Source organism: Emys orbicularis, chromosome 7 (genome assembly GCF_028017835.1).
Source record: "Emys orbicularis isolate rEmyOrb1 chromosome 7, rEmyOrb1.hap1, whole genome shotgun sequence".
Taxonomy (NCBI): domain Eukaryota; kingdom Metazoa; phylum Chordata; order Testudines; family Emydidae; genus Emys; species Emys orbicularis.
The window spans coordinates 2811803-2833467 of NC_088689.1; the positions used below are offsets into that span (position 1 = coordinate 2811803).

Consider the following 21665-nt stretch of genomic DNA (forward strand, 5'->3'; position numbering starts at 1 on the left):
AAAGGTTTTTTCCATCTCTAACTTCCGTGACTCTGTGGAGCCTTCAACAGGAGGACGCTCAGTGACTAAAGAAGAGCGAAAGGTGGTATCCACCTAGATCTAGCCGGTGATTATATGGCCCCCGTGATCAGAGCAGCTGAGCACCTCTCCTGCAATTAAGAGTTCAAGCATACACAAGAGGTGGTACCTTGCACAGAACCATTTATGAGGCAGCAGTGCCACGTTTGATGCCCTTCTCTTTGAATTTCGTGGACTGTCCTCTCTGGCAATGCCTGGGTCTCCCTGGCTCAGCTCTGGCACCTCACCACAACCTCTCACTAGGCCTCACTATTTTTTCATAGAAAGAGCCATGAAACGCCTGCACGCTGTCCAGCTGCTGCTATACACCATGTATGCTGTGCAGATTCACCAGAATCTGCTACTTTAAATACGTCTGACAGCTCATGCAATTTACATTCAGGGAAGGGAGTCGCTAAGCCCTATGATCTTCATGTGATAACGCCAAAACATGTGAATTTGGGGCAAAACATATATATGCCATGTGCAACGTTTATTAAAACCAGTGTGAAGGTTTTTGCTGACATTTTAACAAATCAGAAAGTTAAAAACCACACAAAATGAAATGTTTGTTTCTTACCTCTATGTCCTGTATAATTTTTGGATAAAGTGCTCTATAGAAGGAGTTGGGTGGGGTATTCCCATCAGGTGGCTTATTTTTAAATAGATACTGTCCCCTGGAACACAAGAAACATTTCCCATTCAACACAGTCCATGTTTCAGCAGTGTTGGGCAAAGGTTTCTAAGGCACTTTACTGGATACATTGCTGACTGTAGGGGCAGGGGACTGATTAGCATTCAGGCATGGTGGACTCAGTAAGCACTGTTTGACCTGCACTGTGACTGGGTTGTATTTGGATACGTGACAAATTCAAAACGGGTATTCGCAGACACCTAGGGAATTGCAAATATGTTATGCATACAGGCATGAGCCACTATTGCCCAGTCTGTGAGTTATAGTGGTTCATACGTCCTTTGGCTTGTGTATCTATTATGTGTGTCACTTTTAAAAGAAGGGGATCAAACCTTCACAACTGCCAATGGCGGGGGGGAGGGAAGGGGGCTGCAGGGAAGGCCAGCAATGGGAGAAAACTAAGGAAGGCAGGCCCCCCAAAAATATGTTACGTGCCCAAGGCTTGAAAGCTGTGTTAGCAGGAGTGACATCTGCTTTGGCACATGGACATTTTACGGCTGCTGCTAGATTCTGGTAAGCAACATTTCATTAGTGGCTCCTTCCTCATTTCAACACAGATTTGGAATACTCATATCCCAAGCTAGATTTTTGCTTCAAAAAAAATTCAGTAAACGGCAATCACTTCCTGCTGTGTAAAGAACTTTAATTCCTCATCCTGAAGTTAAGAAGTCACCAAACACGGTGTGGAAGCTAGTAAACCCCACCATGGGCGTACTAACTGCTGTTTTGCCTGGCAACATGCCTTGCAAAGTGGAGATAGGCACAAATGCCTCGGAGTGTAATCCTGGCATCAGAGGCATGGCGTTTACACTGGGCCAGCTCTCTGCTCCTCCCCGCCACTACTCCATTACAGCATGATTAATTGTTCCAGATCTCCATGTGCCTTTCTCGCCTGTCCCTTCCTCACAGTATACCTTGAAACTACAGTACACCTTGACTGCTTGGGCCTCAGCTATACGTAGCATGAAACCTGCATCAGAAAAGCTACAAAAATGATCTGAAGCTTTTTGTTTACAAGGACAACAACACAATAAAGTGCTAAACAAGCATTTGAAAGACACACAAGGGGAACGGCATATATTTAAATTCCCTAAGAAATTAGTTTAAACACATGTTTTGGGGCAGAGCAGTTTTCAGCTCCATACTTAGGAGTCTGCAGATTTTTAGACTATAAGAAGTATCAGCCATTAACTGCACTGGAATGAAGGTTTGTGTTTCCAGTCTCACTCTCCAGGATGTGTGCACATGACCAGGTAGGCACATGCATGCATGCAGGCAACTGTGAGTACAGGTCCTAATCATTGCAGAGAGCAGTTGGTGCAGTATTTGCACACGTGGAGTGCTTTTAGGAGAGTGAAGATTAATCACAAGGGCAATGTTTTGAAGACTTCTTGGGGAGTACATGCTTTGGAGGTGGGGAGAATGCTTGAGCCAGACCCTGGAATATTTAGGTTACATCTGGGTTGGCCTTTAAATAGAATCAATTGTGGTTTAGCTAAAGAAGCGCTTGGAATTTTCACTGCATCCCAGGTGAGCTCTCATGCAAGAGTTTCTCTTATAAAAGTAACTATTTCATGTCCCCGCCCCAACTGAGGACAATAGGACACTGCCGGGGTGCCCCAAGGACAGAGCCTGAGGGACATGTAACCATGTTCTCTCTCTCTCTCTCTCTCTCTATTACTGTAGGGTAAAAGGAACTCAATCAGCTGCAGGTTTTGATGACCAGAAAACCGAATGTATTTTGGTCACTATCTAGACAGACACAAACAGTGCTCAGTTTTTTTTTAAATAGTAAATTTTCTATAAATGCTTGTGCCAATCCATGTGACCCCACTTATAAGCGAATGAGACCAGTCATTATCATTCTGAACTGTCCATCTATTCACTTCCCTGTGCCACCCAAAGCACTGATTCCAAGCTACGAAGTGCTTTATGGCAGATCCCCAAGTTAAATTAGATATTGCCTGCCTCTTTTCCCCACCCAACTGTTCTTAGGGTTAACCTCCTCCTCCCTATCAGAGGGTATTCTCCCTGGGACTACATGCTTGGGGAATTCCATCCTGCAACCAACTTAAACAGGGGACAGTGCAATCCTGGGGGTGCAGCATGATGATGGGGGAGGAGGGGTGTACTGCTGACCTTCAAATACTCATATGATCAGCAATGGGCATCAATGTAAAATTCTAAATATAGAATGAACTATAGGACTGGAGATAATCATGAGGTTTCTCTAACATTTCCACCTGTGTCTGCAGCTAATACTGTCACGGAAAGGAGTACTGAACACTTCTGATAATCACTATGCTCCTGGAAGCAGATTTGCATAGTATTTAAAGGACAGTTCATAATCATGATTTACTTGTCTTTATAATCAGCGACAAACAGTGTAACAAAATTAACTTCAAAACACAACAGAATTTTTGCTTGCAACTTTGTATCTTTTTTCCTTTTTAATAGCAACTAAAATGCCTAAGCTGTCACTTTTATCTTGTTTATGAAATATTCATACCCAGCTTTTTTGCAGCTAACATCCTGGGGACACCCTTGGAAAAGAAAATTATGTATTAAAGGGCTTACCCTAGAGAGGGAAAGTTCTAATGAAGTGTTAACAGAGCAGCTTCAAACTCAAGTGAGACCCTCGGAAGGCTATTCCAGCTGATTATTAACTAATCTATCTGCATTTCTAGCGTCCCCTACTCTCCACGGTACCTACCCTCGGCTTCCAGTTTGAGGATTGCACAGATACAGCGTAAAGTGAAAGTCTGCTGAGGAAACACTAATTCATACCACACGCCCCAGCGCCTAATCCTAAAAATGTTTTTCTGCTCTGAACTGCTGATGAGTTTATTGCCCTTCCTAGGCATATGCAGCGTCTTAATATGAAACTGAATGAGAGGCTGGGTGTACAGATTCTAAGTTTTTCTCTCTCACTCATTACTGACATACTGGAGCACCTATGAGATGAGCATGGAAAAACATGCCAAAAACTGGGGGTAGAACCAAAAATGACCAACCTCTCCAATCGCTGAATTTTGCTGCAAACACATGTCAAACTAGAAACAACAGGGGCTGACTACAAAGGTAGCATTACACACACACCATCCACTGTCCTAGGTGGGTAAGAAGCTGAATTTGCAGTTCCCTCACCATCCTCTCCTCTCTGCCAACCCTCTCCACAGCGAGTCTGTCCTGACCATTCTCTCGATAAGTTTCTTCCACAGCATGCCATCAGATGTCACCCGGTACCACTCCTTACACACCAGCTCGGCAGCACATAACGATTTGGCATCCAGGTACGACAGTATGTTCTCGGCAATGTGATCCAAACCCCGAGCTGGGAAAAAAATAAGAAAAAAGAGAGCATTAGTCATTGGGGAGATTGTAAGACAGTTTAAACAACTCCCCTTGTCTATTATGGAGATGCAGTCTCTTCCCTGTATCAGAGGGGTAGCCGGGTTAGTCTGAATCTGTAAAAAGCAACAGAGGGTCCTGTGGCACCTTTAAGACTAACAGAAGTATTGGAGCATAAGCTTTCGTGGGTGAATGCCCACTTCATCAGACGCAAGTCTCTTCCCTATCACTGCTCATCCATTCCCCTGTACAGAGAGTTAGACCAAATTCACAGAAGAGTATTTGCTGCTAAGTTCAGGAACAACCAGTGTTTTCCCAACTTGTTTTGGATCAAAAACAGCAAGGCATTAAAAATAATAAAGAATCCAGGAAGTCATTCCAATCTATTTCTATGGGTTTTAGCACTAGGGGGATAGTCTATGGATGGCATTTCCAACTCAGCGATGCAGCCCCCAAAATCTCTCTATATTAGGACCATTTCTCATCTTGCTGCTACAGCTGTTCTCATGTTCCAACGGCTCAAAAGCTGTTTTTGCTAAAGTAGTAGCTTTTGAACGTAATGAAGAAAAAAATATATATTCCCAATGTGTACCCTGAAGGGTAGTGGTACCTTTAGACATGGGAGAGGGGAAGGATACGCAGATGCATGGAGGAGAGAGAGTCTAAGGAGAGAGTGAAGCAGGTTTGCTGGTATCATTTATTTCAGTAGGTGGAAGAAAGCGTACACCGACACGGTGTCATTTGCAAACATTTTCCAGTGTGAATACCAGAAGGGTTGCTTTGTGTTTCAATAGCACTGCAGTCACATGGAAGACAATTGACTCAAAAAAATAAAAGGTCACTGGACCAATAGCCTGGTTAATACCCCAGTGGATCTATAATAGGATAAAATGTTGGAATATAGTGGGGGGTTCACCCGGTGTTGTTTAAAGTGGATGGGTTTAGCCATTAAAATTCTCTACCACCCCCTCAAACCTAATCTGCACAGAGGCCTCAGAGGAATAAGATGCCTATAAAATAACATGGTTGCACTAATAAAGCTTCTCTTGGCTGCTGTTCTAATTCACAAGTGAGACAGCAACAGTGAGGGGGTTATTGCTCTTCACAGATCACATTTCAGAGGCTTCACAGAAGCTGTAGTTCAGAGGAGTCCGCCCTCCCCCAAGCACAAAGTTCTGCCCAACAAAGAGCAAGCATGCCAGATCGGTATTACATGCAACTTCCCTCCTCTCCCTAACGAAACCCACTAAACATCCGGAGTGGGATTAAATTCCTCTTTTCTTACTCTTATTACAACAGTCTCACAGACTGAGCCCCATTTGTCAGCAGCACAGAAGTAGGAAGCAGTAAATGAATTGTGACTGGTTGTGTCACATGTCCATACTTAAGCAGATGGAGAGTGAGGCATGTATCAGCTGATTCTTATCAGAGTTCACAGGACACTATCTATTCTAGCTTTTGTGTCAGACTGAGAAGTTAAGAAATCTCAAAATTGGCTCCTCATCCATGAAAATGATATAACACAGCATGGCTCCTGATTCCTTCCCTTATTCCTAATGCAACAGTTTAAAATGTAGTCACATGCAGAGAAACAATTTTATGATGCTTTGGGCCCGATCCTCCACTGCCCAACGCCTCGTATAATTTACACCTGTGCAAAAAAGAGCATGCAGATGACGACACAAGGTACCAGGTGGTGGAGAAAGAGGCCCAAACATGTCTAGAGTTTGGGTGCTATATTGCAGTATTAACCCACCAGGGTTCCCAATTGTACAGTTTCAGTTTATACACATAGATATTACACATATAGCTTTACAAACTCCCTGAAAGAAGCTGGATTGACAGTTCTGAAGGCTGAAGTCCTCTGTTTATCAGCTGAGCAGGTGCAGGATGGGGAGTGTTTCCTCTGGCCACCCCTTATTCATGTGTCACAAACCTCATCTAGTGGGGAAAGGTGATATCAGTTTGCATTCCCACGCCCTGAAGCTTCCACTGACACCTTAGACACATACATGGACACTGTGTGCCCACCCCTAGAGTCGACACCGGTAGGTTCAGGTGAATATACTGAGCTCCATAGGAATTCTGCACAAGGAAAAGAGGAAGGAAGGAGAAAGGATGGCAAGAAATGGGCCCACGCTGTAGAAGTTCTGCTTGCTGATTCCTAATCAATTCTCCCCGATCATCCCTCTTGTTCACCTCCCCCGACTCGCAGTCCCCAAATGGAGCCATCTTGAGTTGGTTTTTAATTTTCATTGTTGTGATATGTGTATTTCAATCACAGTAGTTGACCCAGATCACTGATCTTAGACCACTCTTATAGAGAGAAAACTGACCATTTTCAGAGAAAACTACCATCATACAACCCCCCTGCCTTGCCTCTACTACAAATGGGGGAAAAAAAGAAAAAAGGAAAAAAACACCCTTAACTCTGACCTCCACAGCACCAGGATAAAAATCAAACAATTTTACTCCAAGTTAATAAATGTGTCTGACTAATGGATAAGAGGCAGTACTATGTGGGCAGAGTAGGTGGTCTGGTGAACCTGAATGAGAATTTGCCCACTTTCAGAGTTTTGGGATGCATTTTGTGTGTGGGGGGTGGGGGCAAGGGGATGAGAGGGATAAAGTAGAGCTTGAACTTAACTTCCAGGCTTTTTAACGTGTTTTTGTGAGAGAGCTACAAAGCTCTCCTGTGGGTTCTTTTTAGTTGAGGTGACACATTCATAATTCCAGGTTAGTCACATTTTTTTCCTGAAAATTTCCTTAGATTTTAAAAAATGTTTAACTATTGCCCGATAAGGAGAGCCACCGCAGTCCTTGCAAGCTGCCCACAGATGAACACAATTCTGTTCCAGACAGCCTTCTGCCTCCTCACATGGCTTCTCACCTTCTATTCTCCTTACCGGAATCCTTGTCCTGCATGTGACATTTCTGCTTGTGCCCTGTACAGACTGAAAACTACATTTTCCTCTGAGAATCCTTGTAATTAAGGCCACATGAGTTGGGATATACACACTTTGAAAACACGCACATTGATGCACATACATGCACAGTTACCCTGTGTGTTTATTTAAATAACTGAATAACTGGTATCTACATGCGGCAAACTAGAGAAAGGCCCTTCCCAGCTGTTCAGTCCCACACAAAAAGTGAAGTTTGAAGGTAGATCTATTTTAAGGATACAAGTAGTGAATGACAAGGAAAAAACAGTTACTTATCTGTACTGTAACTGTTGTTCTTTGAGATGTGAGTGCAGACATGCATTCCACTCAGGTGTGTGTGTGCCCAGCTCACCAACGGTGGAGAACTTTGCCTAGTAGTACCCATAGGAGCGGTGCTCATGCCGTGTGGCCCTTCACCTCCCCTGTCTACTCAAAAGCAGTGCCATCCCAACCCCCTTAGTTCCTTGACACCAAGAGTAGAGACTCCGATGCAGAGGGAATGGAGGATGGGTCAAGAAATATAAATCTGCACTCACATCTTGAAGAACAACAGTTACAGTGCAGGTAATTAACTGCTTTTTCTTCGAGTGGTTGCAGATGTGTATTCCAATCAGGTGACTCACAAGCAGTACTTACATGAGGTGGAGCTTGGCATCTACTTAAAGGACTGCGGGACTGCTTTCCCGAGGTTGCATTTGACCTAGACACAGTGGTAACTGCACAGTGCTTTGTAAAAGTATGTACAGAAGATCAGGCGGTGGCCCTGCAGGTGTCCAATATCAAAACATCTCTGAGGAAAATGTTGTATGACCCTGTAATCTCAGCAGAGGCACCGTCTGAGCTACTTCACATGCAGTTGTAATGCAGGAAGTTATCCACCCGGAAATCGTCTATACAGAGACCGCCTGACCCTTCACTGGATCCTAGGGAGATGAAAAGATGAGGTGGGGCCCGAAAAGCTAAGTCCTCTCTAGGTAAAATGCCAAGCACGGTCTCACATCCAGTCTGTGAGGTCTCTGCTCGTCCGTGTTGGAGTGCGCGTTAGGAGAGAACACCGGTCACTAAATCAGGAGGTTAAGGGCAAACCGTGAAACCGCTTTAGACAAAAATTTTGGATGTGGCCATAGGGTCACTTAGTCTCTGACAAACTGAGTGTGTGGAGGCTCTGCCATTAAGGCCTGCAGCTTGCTTACTCTCCTTGCAGATGTGACAGCTACAAGGAAGGCTGTCTTTTGGCACAGGAGGGACAGAGAACAGGTTGCCAGGGGCTCGATTGGAGATCCCATAAGGGCAGCTAAGACAGTATTAAGGTCCCACAAGGGAACTGGCTCTTTTACAGGTGGGTAGAGACGAATGACTTCTCTTAGAAATCTCACCACCATGGAGTTTGAGAAACTTGACCTCCCTTGGATGGGCAGATGAAACTCTGAGATCGCTGATAAGAGAACCCTCAACGAGCTGAGCGACAGACCAGAAGACTGAAGGTATAAACAGGTACTACAAAACGTCCTGAATGCACGCCAGCCTGAGCTGAATTCCCCATGCTAGCGACCAAACTGAAAATTGCTGCCACTTGGTCAAATAAGTAGCCTTAGTAGAGGCTTTCCTATTATTAAGGAACACTTGTCAAACAGCTTCCGAACATCGTTCCTTCTCTTAAGTTAGCTATGAAGAATCCATGCTGTGAGATGCAGGTTGCTCGGCGCTGGATGCCAAATCTGACTGTGGTGCTGGGTCAGTAAGTCGGGATAAAGAGGCAGAAAGATGGGCAGTCAAACCGACACACTGAGGAGACTGGAAAACCAACACTGTCTTGGCCACGCTAGTGCAATGAGAATCAGTCTGGCAAGATCCAACTTCAGTTTGAGAATGACCTGTGGGATGAGTGGGATCGGGGGAAGGCATACATGAACACCAATCCCCACTCAGGTGGAAGGAGCCTGGACTGAGGCCCGTTCAGGAACAAAATTGACAACACTTCTTGTTGTCTTTCGTTGCAAGCAGGTCGATAGCTGAAATGCCCTATTTTTCAAAATGGACCTCAAAACTATTCTTCAGAGATTGTTTGTGATGCTGAAAGAAGCCCCTGCTGAGGTGATTGGCTAAGCAATTCCACATCCCCAGTAGGTGAATGGCCATGTGAGTGATGTTCTCCCTGATGCAAAATTGCCAAAACTTTTTACTGCTTTGTGATAAAACTGGTTGGAGTGGGCTCCACCCTTTTTGTTCACATAATACACTGTGGCGGTGGTGGTGAGTATACGAACCACTATGCCTCTGATGTGCAACAGAAATGTTCAGTACACACTGTGAATGGCTCAAAGCTCTATGGCCTTCATATGAAGAGAGGCTTCCTGATCTGTTCGCAGTCCCCGAATTTTCAAAGTCCCCAGATGCGCTCCCCAACCTATTTGTGGAGGCATCAGTCATTATGGTTATGAACAGCCGAGGACGGGGAAGGGAACACCTTTACAAAAACAGATTCCATCTCTCCACCGCAGGATGGGTGGCAGCACTCGCACTAGGCAGTCCAACAAACAACCATTTTGGCAATATACCAACTTGAGCCAGGTCTGAAGAGAGAAAGATGCAACCTCACATGCTGAACTACATAAATACATGCGGCCATATGACTTAGCAACTTCAGACACAAATGAATCCTAATAGAAGTGAGAGACTGGAGGGACAGTCCCAGACAATGAACTGTCTGAAATCACAGCTCAGCAGAAATGCCCTCAAATTCATAGAACCCTAATGCGCTTGATTTTTTGAGCTGGTACTGAAGTTGATTTTGCTTTGTTTTCGATCAGACCCAGCCAATCGAGGAGACGCAGTCTGAACTGGACATGGTTGAGGAGTTGATCTGTGGACTTGCCCCTCACTAACCAATCATCCAGGTAAGGAAAGACATGGCTTGGGAAAAACTGCCACATGGAAATAGGCATTTTGAAGAACAAGGGCAGCAAACCGGTGATTGTGATTCAAAGCTGGGAGGAGGTAGCTAGGGTAACCATGCAGAATCTCATGTGATTGATGTGCCTGTTGAGACTCTGGAGATTGAGAACAGGTCTCACGCCTCCCTTGGACTTGGGAATCAGGAAATACTGTGAGTGGAATCCTTCTCTCCCGCCCCAGCCCACCAATGCTGCAGGGGGTCTTCCTCTATAACCCCCAAAGCTCACTTAGTCTGGACCCGCTGTAGGAGCAGTGACTCGTGAGGGGGGTCCCTGAAAAGGGATGGGGGGGGAAGGGGGAGTGGAAATTCGATGGCATAACTCGATCCCACAGTGCTTAGGACCATTTGTCTGAGGTTATCACTTCCCAAGCACTGTGCAAGTGAGGAAGCCTGTCCCTGAATGATGGGAAGTTCACAACTGGTGTCGATCAACCAGTCAAAATGGCTGCTTGCCCAAAGCTGGGGGAGGACAGGCTGGCTGGTTAAAGTTAGACCCAGGAGGCCTTCTTCTGTGCGACTTATGCCCCTTCCTGGAGTAGTCCTGCTGCCTCGATGGGTAAGATGTTTGCTGGAAGCACCACTGGGGACGGTATTGCTGCTGCCATTGCTGACCCAGAAATTGGCACCTTTCTATGTTTGGGGTAAAACCCCCAATGAATGCAGAGTTGCTCCTGAGTCCTTAAATGAATGTAAAGTCTCATCCATTTTGTCAGAGGGGGAAAAAAAAAAAATCAACCATTGCAAGGTAGGTCTTCTATTCTCTGCTGGACCTACAGTTGCTAATTTTGGCTGGACATATTCCTGGAAGTTTCATCACATGACATAATCTTTAATTAATGGTTAACCTTTAATTCCTGGAGACTCCAGGACAATCCTGGAGGGTTGGCAACTCCAGCCTGACCTCCAAAGCTATGCCAGAGTGCTGAAAGCATGAGGCCCTTCTCAGCGTGATGGCTGAAGCCATAACTCTGGCAGTGGCATCTGTTCTGTCCGGTGCCGACTGCAAAGATGTCTTGGCGGCCAGACAACTGTATGCAATAAACGCTCTGAACTCTTCCCTGGAGGGTTCAGGCAACTTGTCTGTGAGTTTGGCTATAGACCCCCAATTTCGCACATTATATTTCAATAACAGTGCCTGCCGATTTGCAATGCCAACTTATAAGAATGAGGTTGAATAAATTCAGAGATCCAGCCTCTTAGAACTCTCTGTCCTTGGGCATGCGCTGAGGAAGCCACCTCTGTCTGAGTCAGCAATGTAGGTGACTGAAGAGGGAATACTGGGGGTGGCCAGGAGACCTTGCCCTGGAGTGGGCTGACGATCGGGACTTCACAGATTGAGAAACGGTCCATAGATTCCAAGGCGGCCACTGAATATAAGGATATGGCATAAGTGGGCAGTAGGCACTGGACCAAGACCTTCGGTCCCTATTGCAGGAGCAGTGCTGATGTTGGTACTGATCGTGATCCACAGGAGGTCTTGACAATCTTTGAGAATGAAGTCTTGGTGATGAGGGAGAGGGCGCCTCCGAACTTGCTCTCGATGAACCCCCCCCCCAGTCATCTGAAGACAATGGGGGGATTCACCCCAGGTGCAGCAAGCAAACATCCAGCACTGTCCGAAGCTCAATAGGCTGGCTGCATCGTTACCAAAGCAGAGCGAGAAGCTGATGTCTTGAGGACAGGCAAGGGCACTGCACTCCCACTTGGTAGCAAACCAAGATGGTACTGCAGCCAGGGTTGGTACCGATCCCGTAGATGTGGTCTGCACTGTCATCATCGGTGCTGAAGACAGCAGCTGTGCTAACCCGCCCCTCAGTACCCATAAGGAGGCTGACCTCAACTGCCTACTCTGAGTCTTAGGCAGTGCGGAAGACAGTGCTGTTGACTGAGACAAGTCTGCAATCAATTCAGGTGGCACAGAGGACCACATAGAAGTACTCAGGGCAATAATTGGGGAGCAAGAACAGAGGGGCAAAGCAAGCCTGTTGCTGTCTGGGATACCAATGGCATGGAAATAGCTGGTGCCGATGTTGTTGGTAATGGACTCAATGGGCATCCCATGAATGGTACAGTGCTCAACTGATGCCGCCTCGGTACTGGAAAGCGAGTGGATGTCCCAGCTCCATCCCACATATCAGAAGAATCACAGTGATTGTCTGCGCTCCACCTGGAAGAGAAGGTTGAATCTCTCCAATCTCTGGAGTGGTTCTGCAGTCTGGAGGACATGAGGAAGGAGAATGATCTCTCTTCCTCCTGGGGGAGGAATGAGAGTCTGGTCAAGGAACACTGGCTTGCTCTGGTTCCAAAGTTGTCTGAGAGGCTGAAGGATCCATGCGGATCTCCAGTGCCAAAGCGGGCCTCATGGCCGGCTCCATAAGGTGCTGCTTGAGGTGCAAGTCCCTCACCACCTCTGTTCTTGAATGATTCGCAGATGAAGCACCTTTCTTTAATGTGCCCTTCTCCCAGGAGCATATGTGGGGGTCATTGCTGGGAACAGCCACCCCAAACAATGGACAATAGTTACACCTTGGTGAGGGGATATTTATTCTAACTCCTATAAACTAAAAACATAAGTAATGTTAAACTAACTTAATATATAGACTATATATACATGCGTCTGACGAAGTGGGCATTCACCCACGAAAGCTTATGCTCCAATACATCTGTTAGTCTATAAGGTGCCATAGGACTCTTTGTTGCTTTATATAGACAACAAAATCCAAGAGAGACTGAGATGGAAAAGTGGGAAGGAAATACCACACCAAGTGCTCTGACTCTACTCAGGAGTGGCGAGAAGGAACTGAGGGGGGGTTGGAGGAGCACTACCCTTAAATAGGCTGGGGAGGGGCTAAGAGACACAGGGCGTGGGTGCTGTCCCTAAGGGTACTACTAGGCAAAGTTCTCCAAGCTTGGGTGCGCCAGGCACACGCACACCTGAATGGAAAACATGTCTGCAACCACTCAAAGAAAATTTTTTAAATCCCTTCTGAAATGACTTCTGCTACTTCCCAAAACTTTCCAGAAAAAGGCCCCAAGGGTGAGATTAACGGGTGAAATATGAGGTGGATTCGTTTGGCTTTGATGAAGTTGTGCAGAGAAAGACTGAAAAAAATTGGGTTCATAACAGAAAGTGAGCGTGCTTCAATCTTAACTATGGAAAGGCAAATGCCTCTTCAAATTGCTCCCTATGTCTGTGTAAAACAAGAGTTCCACACGTTATAATGCTGCTCTGATGCATGAGATTATTGCCACTAGACCTCGAAAAACTACCACCACCACAACACACTTAGCACAACAAAGATTTTTTTCAAGGTCTACCAGAGCCATTTGATTATGAAGCAGTTATAATTTATAAAATCCCAAGAATCTGTGTATTTAATTTCCGAGCAACACTCCCATGATGGCTTTATTCTTTATAAGATCCACAATTAAAAAACAAACATGTTTTCTCAGTCTTCAGCCCTAGAATTTAAGTATCATGTGGAACAATCCCATTAGAAGTCAAACGTTTGGAAAGAAGGACACGTAGGAATTGAGCAGCTCTTCAAAGGTCTGCACAGGATAAACAATTTGTGAGAGAAATTCTTCCAAACAATTTTCTCTTCAACTAAGTGTTCAGAGTCATCAAAGACGGCAAAACATTTTATTTAATTCCACCAGAGACTCAGGAACCAACCAAGCCATTTGAATTATAATACACTAACTTCTATGGAGGTGTGATCTAATGGTCTGAGAATGCGACTGAAAGCCAGAATTCTAAAGCTGGTTCTGATACTATCTTGCTGCATAACCTTGGGCAAGTCACTTACCACCCCATGCCTCTGTTTCCGCATCTGTAAAACAAGGGAAATAATTGTATCTCCCTCACAGGGGTACTGACAGAATTGTTTATTCAGTGCTTTCATCTACTTAGGTACTTCTGTGACCCCCATTCACCACAGTATCCAAACATGTAGCTGAGGCCAATGTCCTCAGATGAAAAGCACTATAGAAATACAAAATATGAATGTTATCACGTCCACTCTTTATCCTGATATGTTGTTCACTGTAGGTAATTAATATTCAAATCAGTGGCTACAGGAAAATATTTTATTAATAAAAAGTGGTCAAAATTCTGAATGAAAAAATCCCACGGGAAAACCAGAGATGATAAAAGGTAGTTACAATTTTTAAAATTCTGTTATTCAGACACTGTTACTGTCTTAATGACAATCAGGTGCTCTGTTTTCTGTGTCATGTGCCCTAGACATTTGGTAAAATCTGCCACTTATTTCAATCAAAAGGGTAGAGCTATTGAGTGAAGTGTTACTACTACTGTGCACTTCTACAGAGCCTTTCATTCACAATCTGCTACTATCTACTTTGCAAAACTTCTCCCTGAAGAACACTCTCCCCCAGGGAAGGCCCACTGTCACAGGAAGCCAAATGCCATAGCTCTTTCAAGGACAACATGGAAGATCCTTCCCCCAACCGGGTGGAAATACCTGGCAGTGCAGTGATGAAGTCCCTCTGTAACATAGGTTTGAGGTACGAGTTTATATGTCCGTGCTGATAATGACACATCTGGGAGATGAGATGTTCCACAAACTCCACTTGATCGGACTCGGACCACTGTTCAAAATACTTGACGCACAGCTCCTTCTCTTTCTCATAGCTTGCAGACAGCTTCCTTTGTTTGGGCACAATCATGCTGGAAGTGCCATTGGCAAGTTTTGTCTTGAAAGGAAAGAAGAAAACATGAAATAAAGCTTGGGACGCTAACATTCCATTATATAAAAGTTGGCTGAGTCTGCATATCCCATTTGCTGCTGTCAGTCTGCAAGTGGCCACAGAAACTTGTAACCTTGGAGGACAGTACAGTTCATGCTGGAGCTGCACACAAAGGACTATGGTTAGATGGGAGAACAAGAGTGGCAGCTTAATACAAACACATTTTAGTTACATTTTACATACAATGCTGACAGATTCCTAATTTGCCATTATCAGCTACTTCAGTGCACCGCAGAAGACTGCATTTGTATTTTGTTTCTCTTCTAAAGTATTTGCTTTAGGGCTACAATGGACTGCTGCTAAAATTAATAGAAAATACATGAGATGGATAAGAAACTGCACGATGATCATTTTAATAATACACATAGTATACAGTAAAATCTATTAAATCAACACCCCAACATCTGGTGCTCACCTGTACTTCATGCAAAGAATCAAATACTAAACTTTATAGTCACTGTTAATATTTCGCCAGAAGGTCTCAACATAGTCTGATTTTGAAGAAGGGCTCTCAGGGACAGGAGAAAACAGACTCTTCACTCTATCGCCTAAAAGCAAGATGCATGGGAGTTTTGTTTTTAATGATTTAACTGGAAGAAAAGCACACGTATTGCACCATGAGCACATCCCAAGCCAAATTAACTGTCAACTGGGAAATCTATGTTTTCCCATGCTGGTTACCAAATAGCTTTTATTAAATACTAAACGAAGGGAATGTCTAGTTATTTTTAGGATTCTGCCCCAACTAAAAAAACAAAACAAAACAGAATCTAAAGTTAAGTACAATGGTCATACATTTAACCAAGACAAGTTTTAAAGGGACATTGTCAAGATATAGCCATGTACCACGGAACTTTGATAAGTCTCTTTTTAGCAATCTGCAAACCGGACCATTCTTACTAAAAGCTGGTGTCTAGCCCTACGTCACAGCAAAGCTTTAATACCAGGCGGCACTGTAATGACAGTTCACATTATTAGATCATTTCTTTTACAAAAACACTCTAGTCTACATTTGCTACTGCATTATGAATGATCAATTAAAACCAAACTGCACCTATCATAATAAATACAAGTTCTATTTTGTGACGTAGTATTTCAGTTTCACTTAATGCACGCTGTGGTATAGCAAGTAACACAATTAATGATATTTTAGTCAATCTAAAAGAAAATAACCAGACTGTACACGCTCTACACGTAGTTCTTACCTAAGAGGAAGATATGTAGTACCTGTTTACTGGGAGGAAGGATCAATGGAAAGATGTTAAGTGATTTGCTAAAAGGCTACAGAAAGTGCCTGCCAAAGCTAGGACAAGAACTCAGTAATTCCTAGCTCCCAGGCTTGTGCCCCAGATCACACCTCCCTGTCCACCTAAAATCCTTACCTGTGATACCCACACCTTGGATTACCAAAAGTGACAGAATGCTTTAAAATCTACTTAATTTTTCACCATTTGTTTCCTGTATATTTATACATAAGACACCAGAACCTAAACATTGTGTCTAAATTACTTGCCAGTGTTTCTAACAGAGATGGCTGGATAGATTTTCTTACAAAACTGCTATGGCAAGTAGCAGCCATTTTAACAAAAAGTATATTCTGGCTCTGTATTATGGTTTGAATTAACTCTGATTTTCTGAGACCATAGTACGGTACAAAGATATCAGACTGTAGCATTGCTCAGCTTTGCATCACGAGCAAGCTGGTCTGCAACACTCGTTTTGTTTCCTTTCTCATTCCCCTCAAAATGGAGCCGAGAGTCCTCAAACACTGGGGAATGTTTCTGGGAGCATTCAGTAAGGAGCATCAAAGATGGCCAATAGCTGGTGGCAGAGTTGCAAACTAATGGCAGAGTATAAAATCCTTGTACTATGGTTTTATATTCACTCATCATGTAGATAATAGTGTCCCATAAATGGGATATTTGGAGAGAGGAGAAACACACACTCTTCTGGACTATCTGTTTATACAGAGAATGCTGACATCTCTGAGGCAACGGTGGGAATGAACTCCATGGCATGAAAGGTTGGATTCTTCCTGGCAATGGCATGGCATACAAAGATTAAGGATGGGCTGTATTGAACATCAGCCTTGAGGGACTCTGGCTGTTTTTACTGCAGTTTAGCTGTTTGCAAAACAGAAAAACCCATGAAATGCTGGAGATAGTTGACAAATGGTGTATTTTACAAGCCTGACCTCATTTCATTTCTCATTTCATTTGCTGCACAGCCAATCTTACAGCAGGCTATCTCAATATAGCATGGGTTTTAAACCTGTACCTTCTGCCTTTTGTTTCCTCCTTTCAGTGAGAACAGTCACTATTTGCTAGAGCATTAAATGCCCTCTTCTCTGTTACAATCAAGAAGCCCCTCCAGAAGAGGCAGTGCTGTCAGATATACGGAGAATAAAATGAAGTTAAATATTCATACAAATGTACCACCCAAAAGGTTTTCAGCCCAGAGCTTTCTACTGTTTGTTGGGATGAAGATGTATTACCTGCCTCACTATCAAAAGTAACCACAAACAATCACTGCACATTACCCAAAGAAGATGCATCTGTGTATGACATGGGAAAGTGCCCAAACTTAGCCCAAGAGGAGCAGATCACAGTCCTCCACTTTTTTCTTCTTCCCTCCCAGGTTCTAATGTGGAGGCATGATCCTGGAGACTACAGGTCTGTCTCATCTTACGCGGGGGTTCCGTTCCGCGGTTAGCGCATAAAGCGAAAACCGCGTATAGCCAAAACCCCATGGAGTTCAATGGCGGGCGAAATCGCCCGCACTACAGGTATAGTATTAAAACTGTTGTTTTTCTCTTTTTTTGTTTTGTTTTTGCCGACCGCGTAAAGTTGAAATCGCGCATGTTAAATGCGTGTAAGATGCGACAGACCTGTATAGGTGCCACCATTCAGTGCTTAATTTTGATCTGAGCAGCCTGACATGCTGGGACCTGTAGCTTCTGTGAGTGGCACCTTTATACTTGCAGAGGTTTATTTCAGTGATACCGTTTTTGAGACGGGGTGACCAGCACTGAACACAATACTCAAGATGGTGAAGGCATTCCATCAATTCTAGTCAGATATCCTGGCACTGAATAGATCGTTTTAGTAAGCTGTCCGTAACTACAAGCTCTTCTTCAGGCCTGAAGACGCTGTCAGACATCCAGGCCCAAAAAAGAGCTTTGTGGAGCTTGAAAGCTAGTCTCTTTCACCAACAGAAGTTGGTCCAATAAAAGATATTACCTCACCCACCTCATCTCTCTCATATCCTAGGACAAAAATAGCTACAATAATACTGCAAACAACAATTACAAGGCCATTTTTCTGAGTGGCTACAATTAACAATTAACACTAAACTGGGAGGAGTGGTAGATACGCTGGAGGGTAGGGACAGGATACAGAGGGACCTAGACAAATTAGAGGATTGGGCCAAAAGAAACCTGATGAGGTTCAACAAGGACAAGTGCAGAGTCCTGCACTTAGGATGGAAGAATCCCATGCACTGTTACAGACTAGGGACTGAATGGCTAGGCAGCAGTTCTGCAGAAAAGGACCTAGGGGTTACAGTGGACGAGAAGCTGGATATGAGTCAACAGTGTGCCCTTGTTGCCAAGAAGTCTAACAGCATTCTGGGCTGTATAAGTAGGGGCATTGCCAGCAGATCGAGGGACGTGATCGTTCCCCTCTATTCGACATTGGTGAGGCCTCATCTGGAGTACTGTGTCCAGTTTTGGGCCCCACACTACAAGAAGGATGTGGAAAAATTGGAAAGAGTCCAGCGGAGGGCAACAAAAATGATTAGGGGTCTGGAGCACATGACTTATAAGGAGAGGCTGAGGGAACTGGGATTGTTTAGTCTCCAGAAGGGAAGAATGAGGGGGGATTTGATAGCAGCCTTCAACTACCTGAAAGGGGGTTCCAAAGAGGATGGATCTAGACTGTTCTCAGTGGTACCTGATGACAGAACAAGGAGTAATGGTCTCAAGTTGCAGTTGGGGAGGTTTAGGTTGGATATTAGGAAAAACTTTTTCACTAGGAGGGTGGTGAAGCACTGGAATGGGTTACCTAGGGAGGTGGTGGAATCTCCTTCCTTAGAGGTTTTTAAGGTCAGGCTTGACAAAGCCCTGGCTGGGATGATTTAGTTGGGAACTGGTCCTGCTTTGAGCAGGGGGTTGGACTAGATGACCTCCTGAGGTCCCTTCCAACCCTGATATTCTATGATTCTAACAGAGCCTATTTGTATGCACGAGGAGGTAGGAGAGAACTAATATAATAAAGGACCTAAATCTAAATAATAGCCTATGTCTACAAGAAGGGGCAACATTTCAGTATGGATAAACAAAGGTTGGATAAGTCTAAATTTGTGTGAACAAAACAAAAATAACCACGGTATGACATGGTTGGACCACAAACATAACAACAGAGGTTGTTTTTGTTGTATAGATGGGGCTTATGGGTCCTTCTACAGTATGGGAAAAGCCAAATGCCAGCACAATTCTCAGCTACTATTACAGGCATCTGTGTTTTTCCAGCCACACCGGCAATTTTTTTTTTTTTAAAGGGTTGTAACACAGATGTCTCCTACTCACTGTAGAAAACCACGGTGGAGCTCTGTGTGTGTATAGATTGACTCCAACCGTAAGCTTCTTGTGGAACGGTCCTGTCTCTTGCCAAGTGTGGATGCTCAAAACACCCAACAACTAGCTCTACAAGAAATGCACCTTCGGGTCTGTGAAGCTCTAAAAAGGTTCAGAGAAAATAAAACAATGCTGCAAGTGTCTCACTTGAGTTTCTCTACAGCCAAAGGGGAGGGAAAGGCATTCCATGATATTCCAGCTCTAACATGTCTTAGTCACTTACGTGGGCACAAAAGAGCATCGGGGTCATGCATTCTTTGGTTCTCAAACTCAAATACTTTGTGTTGCTTATTTGCAGTTGCATCTTTCCATAACTATGTGCACCACCAGTGCTGGTAAACTCGCTGATCTAGACAGAGCCACCTTAACAGCATTTTTGGATGGGTCCTACTGAAGGGGAGGGGGAAAAAAGGACATAATGTTTAATTATAAGAAATGATTGAAATAGGCACAGACATACCCCGGGTGCCTCTGCACTGCAGCAAGCTCTAAACTTGTTATCGTTAATGGTTTAAATTTCACTGTGCTAATCATTTCAGGACACAAGCCTTTCTTGATAATCTAATGAATTATTCCAACATCCTTCAGCAAAAAAAATCCTCCTTGACAGCACTAATTACAAGACGTTTTCCCAGTGCTTATGTAAAATATGACAGAGCAGCAGCTTAGGGAATTGCAGAAAACTGCTTCTAATTTCCACTGAGAAACTGACAAACACCTCTCTTTCATCTCTCCCAGCTCTCAAGTAAGATTTAACTTTCTCATTTAGTTAATTACCGAGTGAGGATCATCATTTTCCTGGATCGGAGCGGCTCAGAGCCTTTATCGTGTTAACTTGTGAACTTGATCGATGGCTGCTGCTAAAACTTAATAACTTCACCCCCTGGCAAATTGTAAGATAAATATAATAGGAGAAACTCTGACAGTAAAAACCTGCCAGAAACGAGCGCTGTGTTTATGTTTCTTTGCAGGCAGCAAAAAAACAACCGACAGCTTATTACTGGGTGCGTGTTACTTATATTTAAAAGACTCCAGGCAGTTAACTTTCTGCGTACTGTTCAAACTTTGCTCACAAGATAAAAGACACCGGGGAAAGTCAAAGCAGTGGCACAATAGTGTGTGTGTGTGTGTGTGTGTTGAGGGGCGGATGCGGAGGAACAGAGAGAGGGCAGCAAACAACATTGAAAGGAAAGTCATGGCCATGTGCATGTTCTGAAATATACTTCAAGTTAAGCAATTAAAAAAAACCATTAATGAATCCAGACAAGTAATAGAATTCAACAGCAGTACAAGTGACGCTCAAATATTCTGGAGCACTTTGGAACTGGGTGGCAAAGGCAGAGGAATTCAATGGTGCCGCTACAGCAGCAAGATGTCTCTCTCTTCACAGTTCTAGATCTGGAGAAGACACTGTCAGCTCAACAATTCCAGCACTGTTGGGATTTCAAGCCACCTCGTGGCCACAAAATCATTTGCCCATAACCACATACCCTCAATGCATGCTGACGTACTGGAGCAATGGAAGTGCTGAACTGCAGCACTGAATGTGACCCCTAAACTAACAAGAACTAGCACTTTAAAATCAAGCTGGGAAGGGGTTTGCTTGGGCGGCCTAACAGCAGCACACAGCAAAGCCAGCAGGACCCCCAGGCCAAGCCCCATGGCTTGTCTCTTCCTCCTTGGGCCTGTAATTACCAAGGGCTGCAGAGGTAGATTGCTTAGCCCTAGTGGGTTGGGGCAGAGGATAGACATGTTTTGAAGTCACTTACCAGTAACCTCTCGAACTGCATTGTTTTGAGGAGCTGGAAGGAGGATGCCCAAGAGCGGCCTGGGAGCATGGGTGTAACATGGGGACCTGTAGGGCTCAGCCAGAAATTAACAATCCGCTTCTTCAAACAAAAAATGGGGTTTTCTGAAGGGTGGGGTTGGAAGAGGCAGGACTCCGTCCAGCTCCCAGTGGATGAATGTCCACACTGTAAAACCATCCCTGCATAAGAGGGATTAGCACAAAGAACCAAGGGTCGATGAGCCACGGAACTGGAATGACAGCAGCAGGACAGTCCGTTTCTCATGATGCCCTCTTCTGCTGGAACTTGTTTTGCCTATATTTGACTTGACAGAACTCAAAGCTACAACACTAGGTCATTAAACAACTCAGTCCATTTACTTTTATTTTAAAAGCTCAGTTTAGAAGCTACCCATTTCGTCTGCCTCCATCTCGCATAACAGATTCCATGAAAGTTAACCATTAGTTTAGCA

At 44.3% G+C, this 21665-nt stretch overlaps 1 protein-coding gene across 1 annotated transcript in view; it reads right to left on the minus strand.

The window, feature by feature from the left end:
• BTRC (beta-transducin repeat containing E3 ubiquitin protein ligase) overlaps positions 1-21665 on the minus strand; it is a 167086-nt gene that overhangs the window by 22320 nt on the left and 123101 nt on the right. Inside the window, exons 9-11 of the mRNA XM_065407543.1 lie at positions 14488-14719; positions 3899-4085; positions 638-734 (exon numbers count right to left, since the gene is read on the minus strand). Coding sequence (XP_065263615.1) covers positions 638-734; positions 3899-4085; positions 14488-14719 — 516 coding nt within the window. The remainder of the gene's footprint in view (positions 1-637; positions 735-3898; positions 4086-14487; positions 14720-21665) is intronic.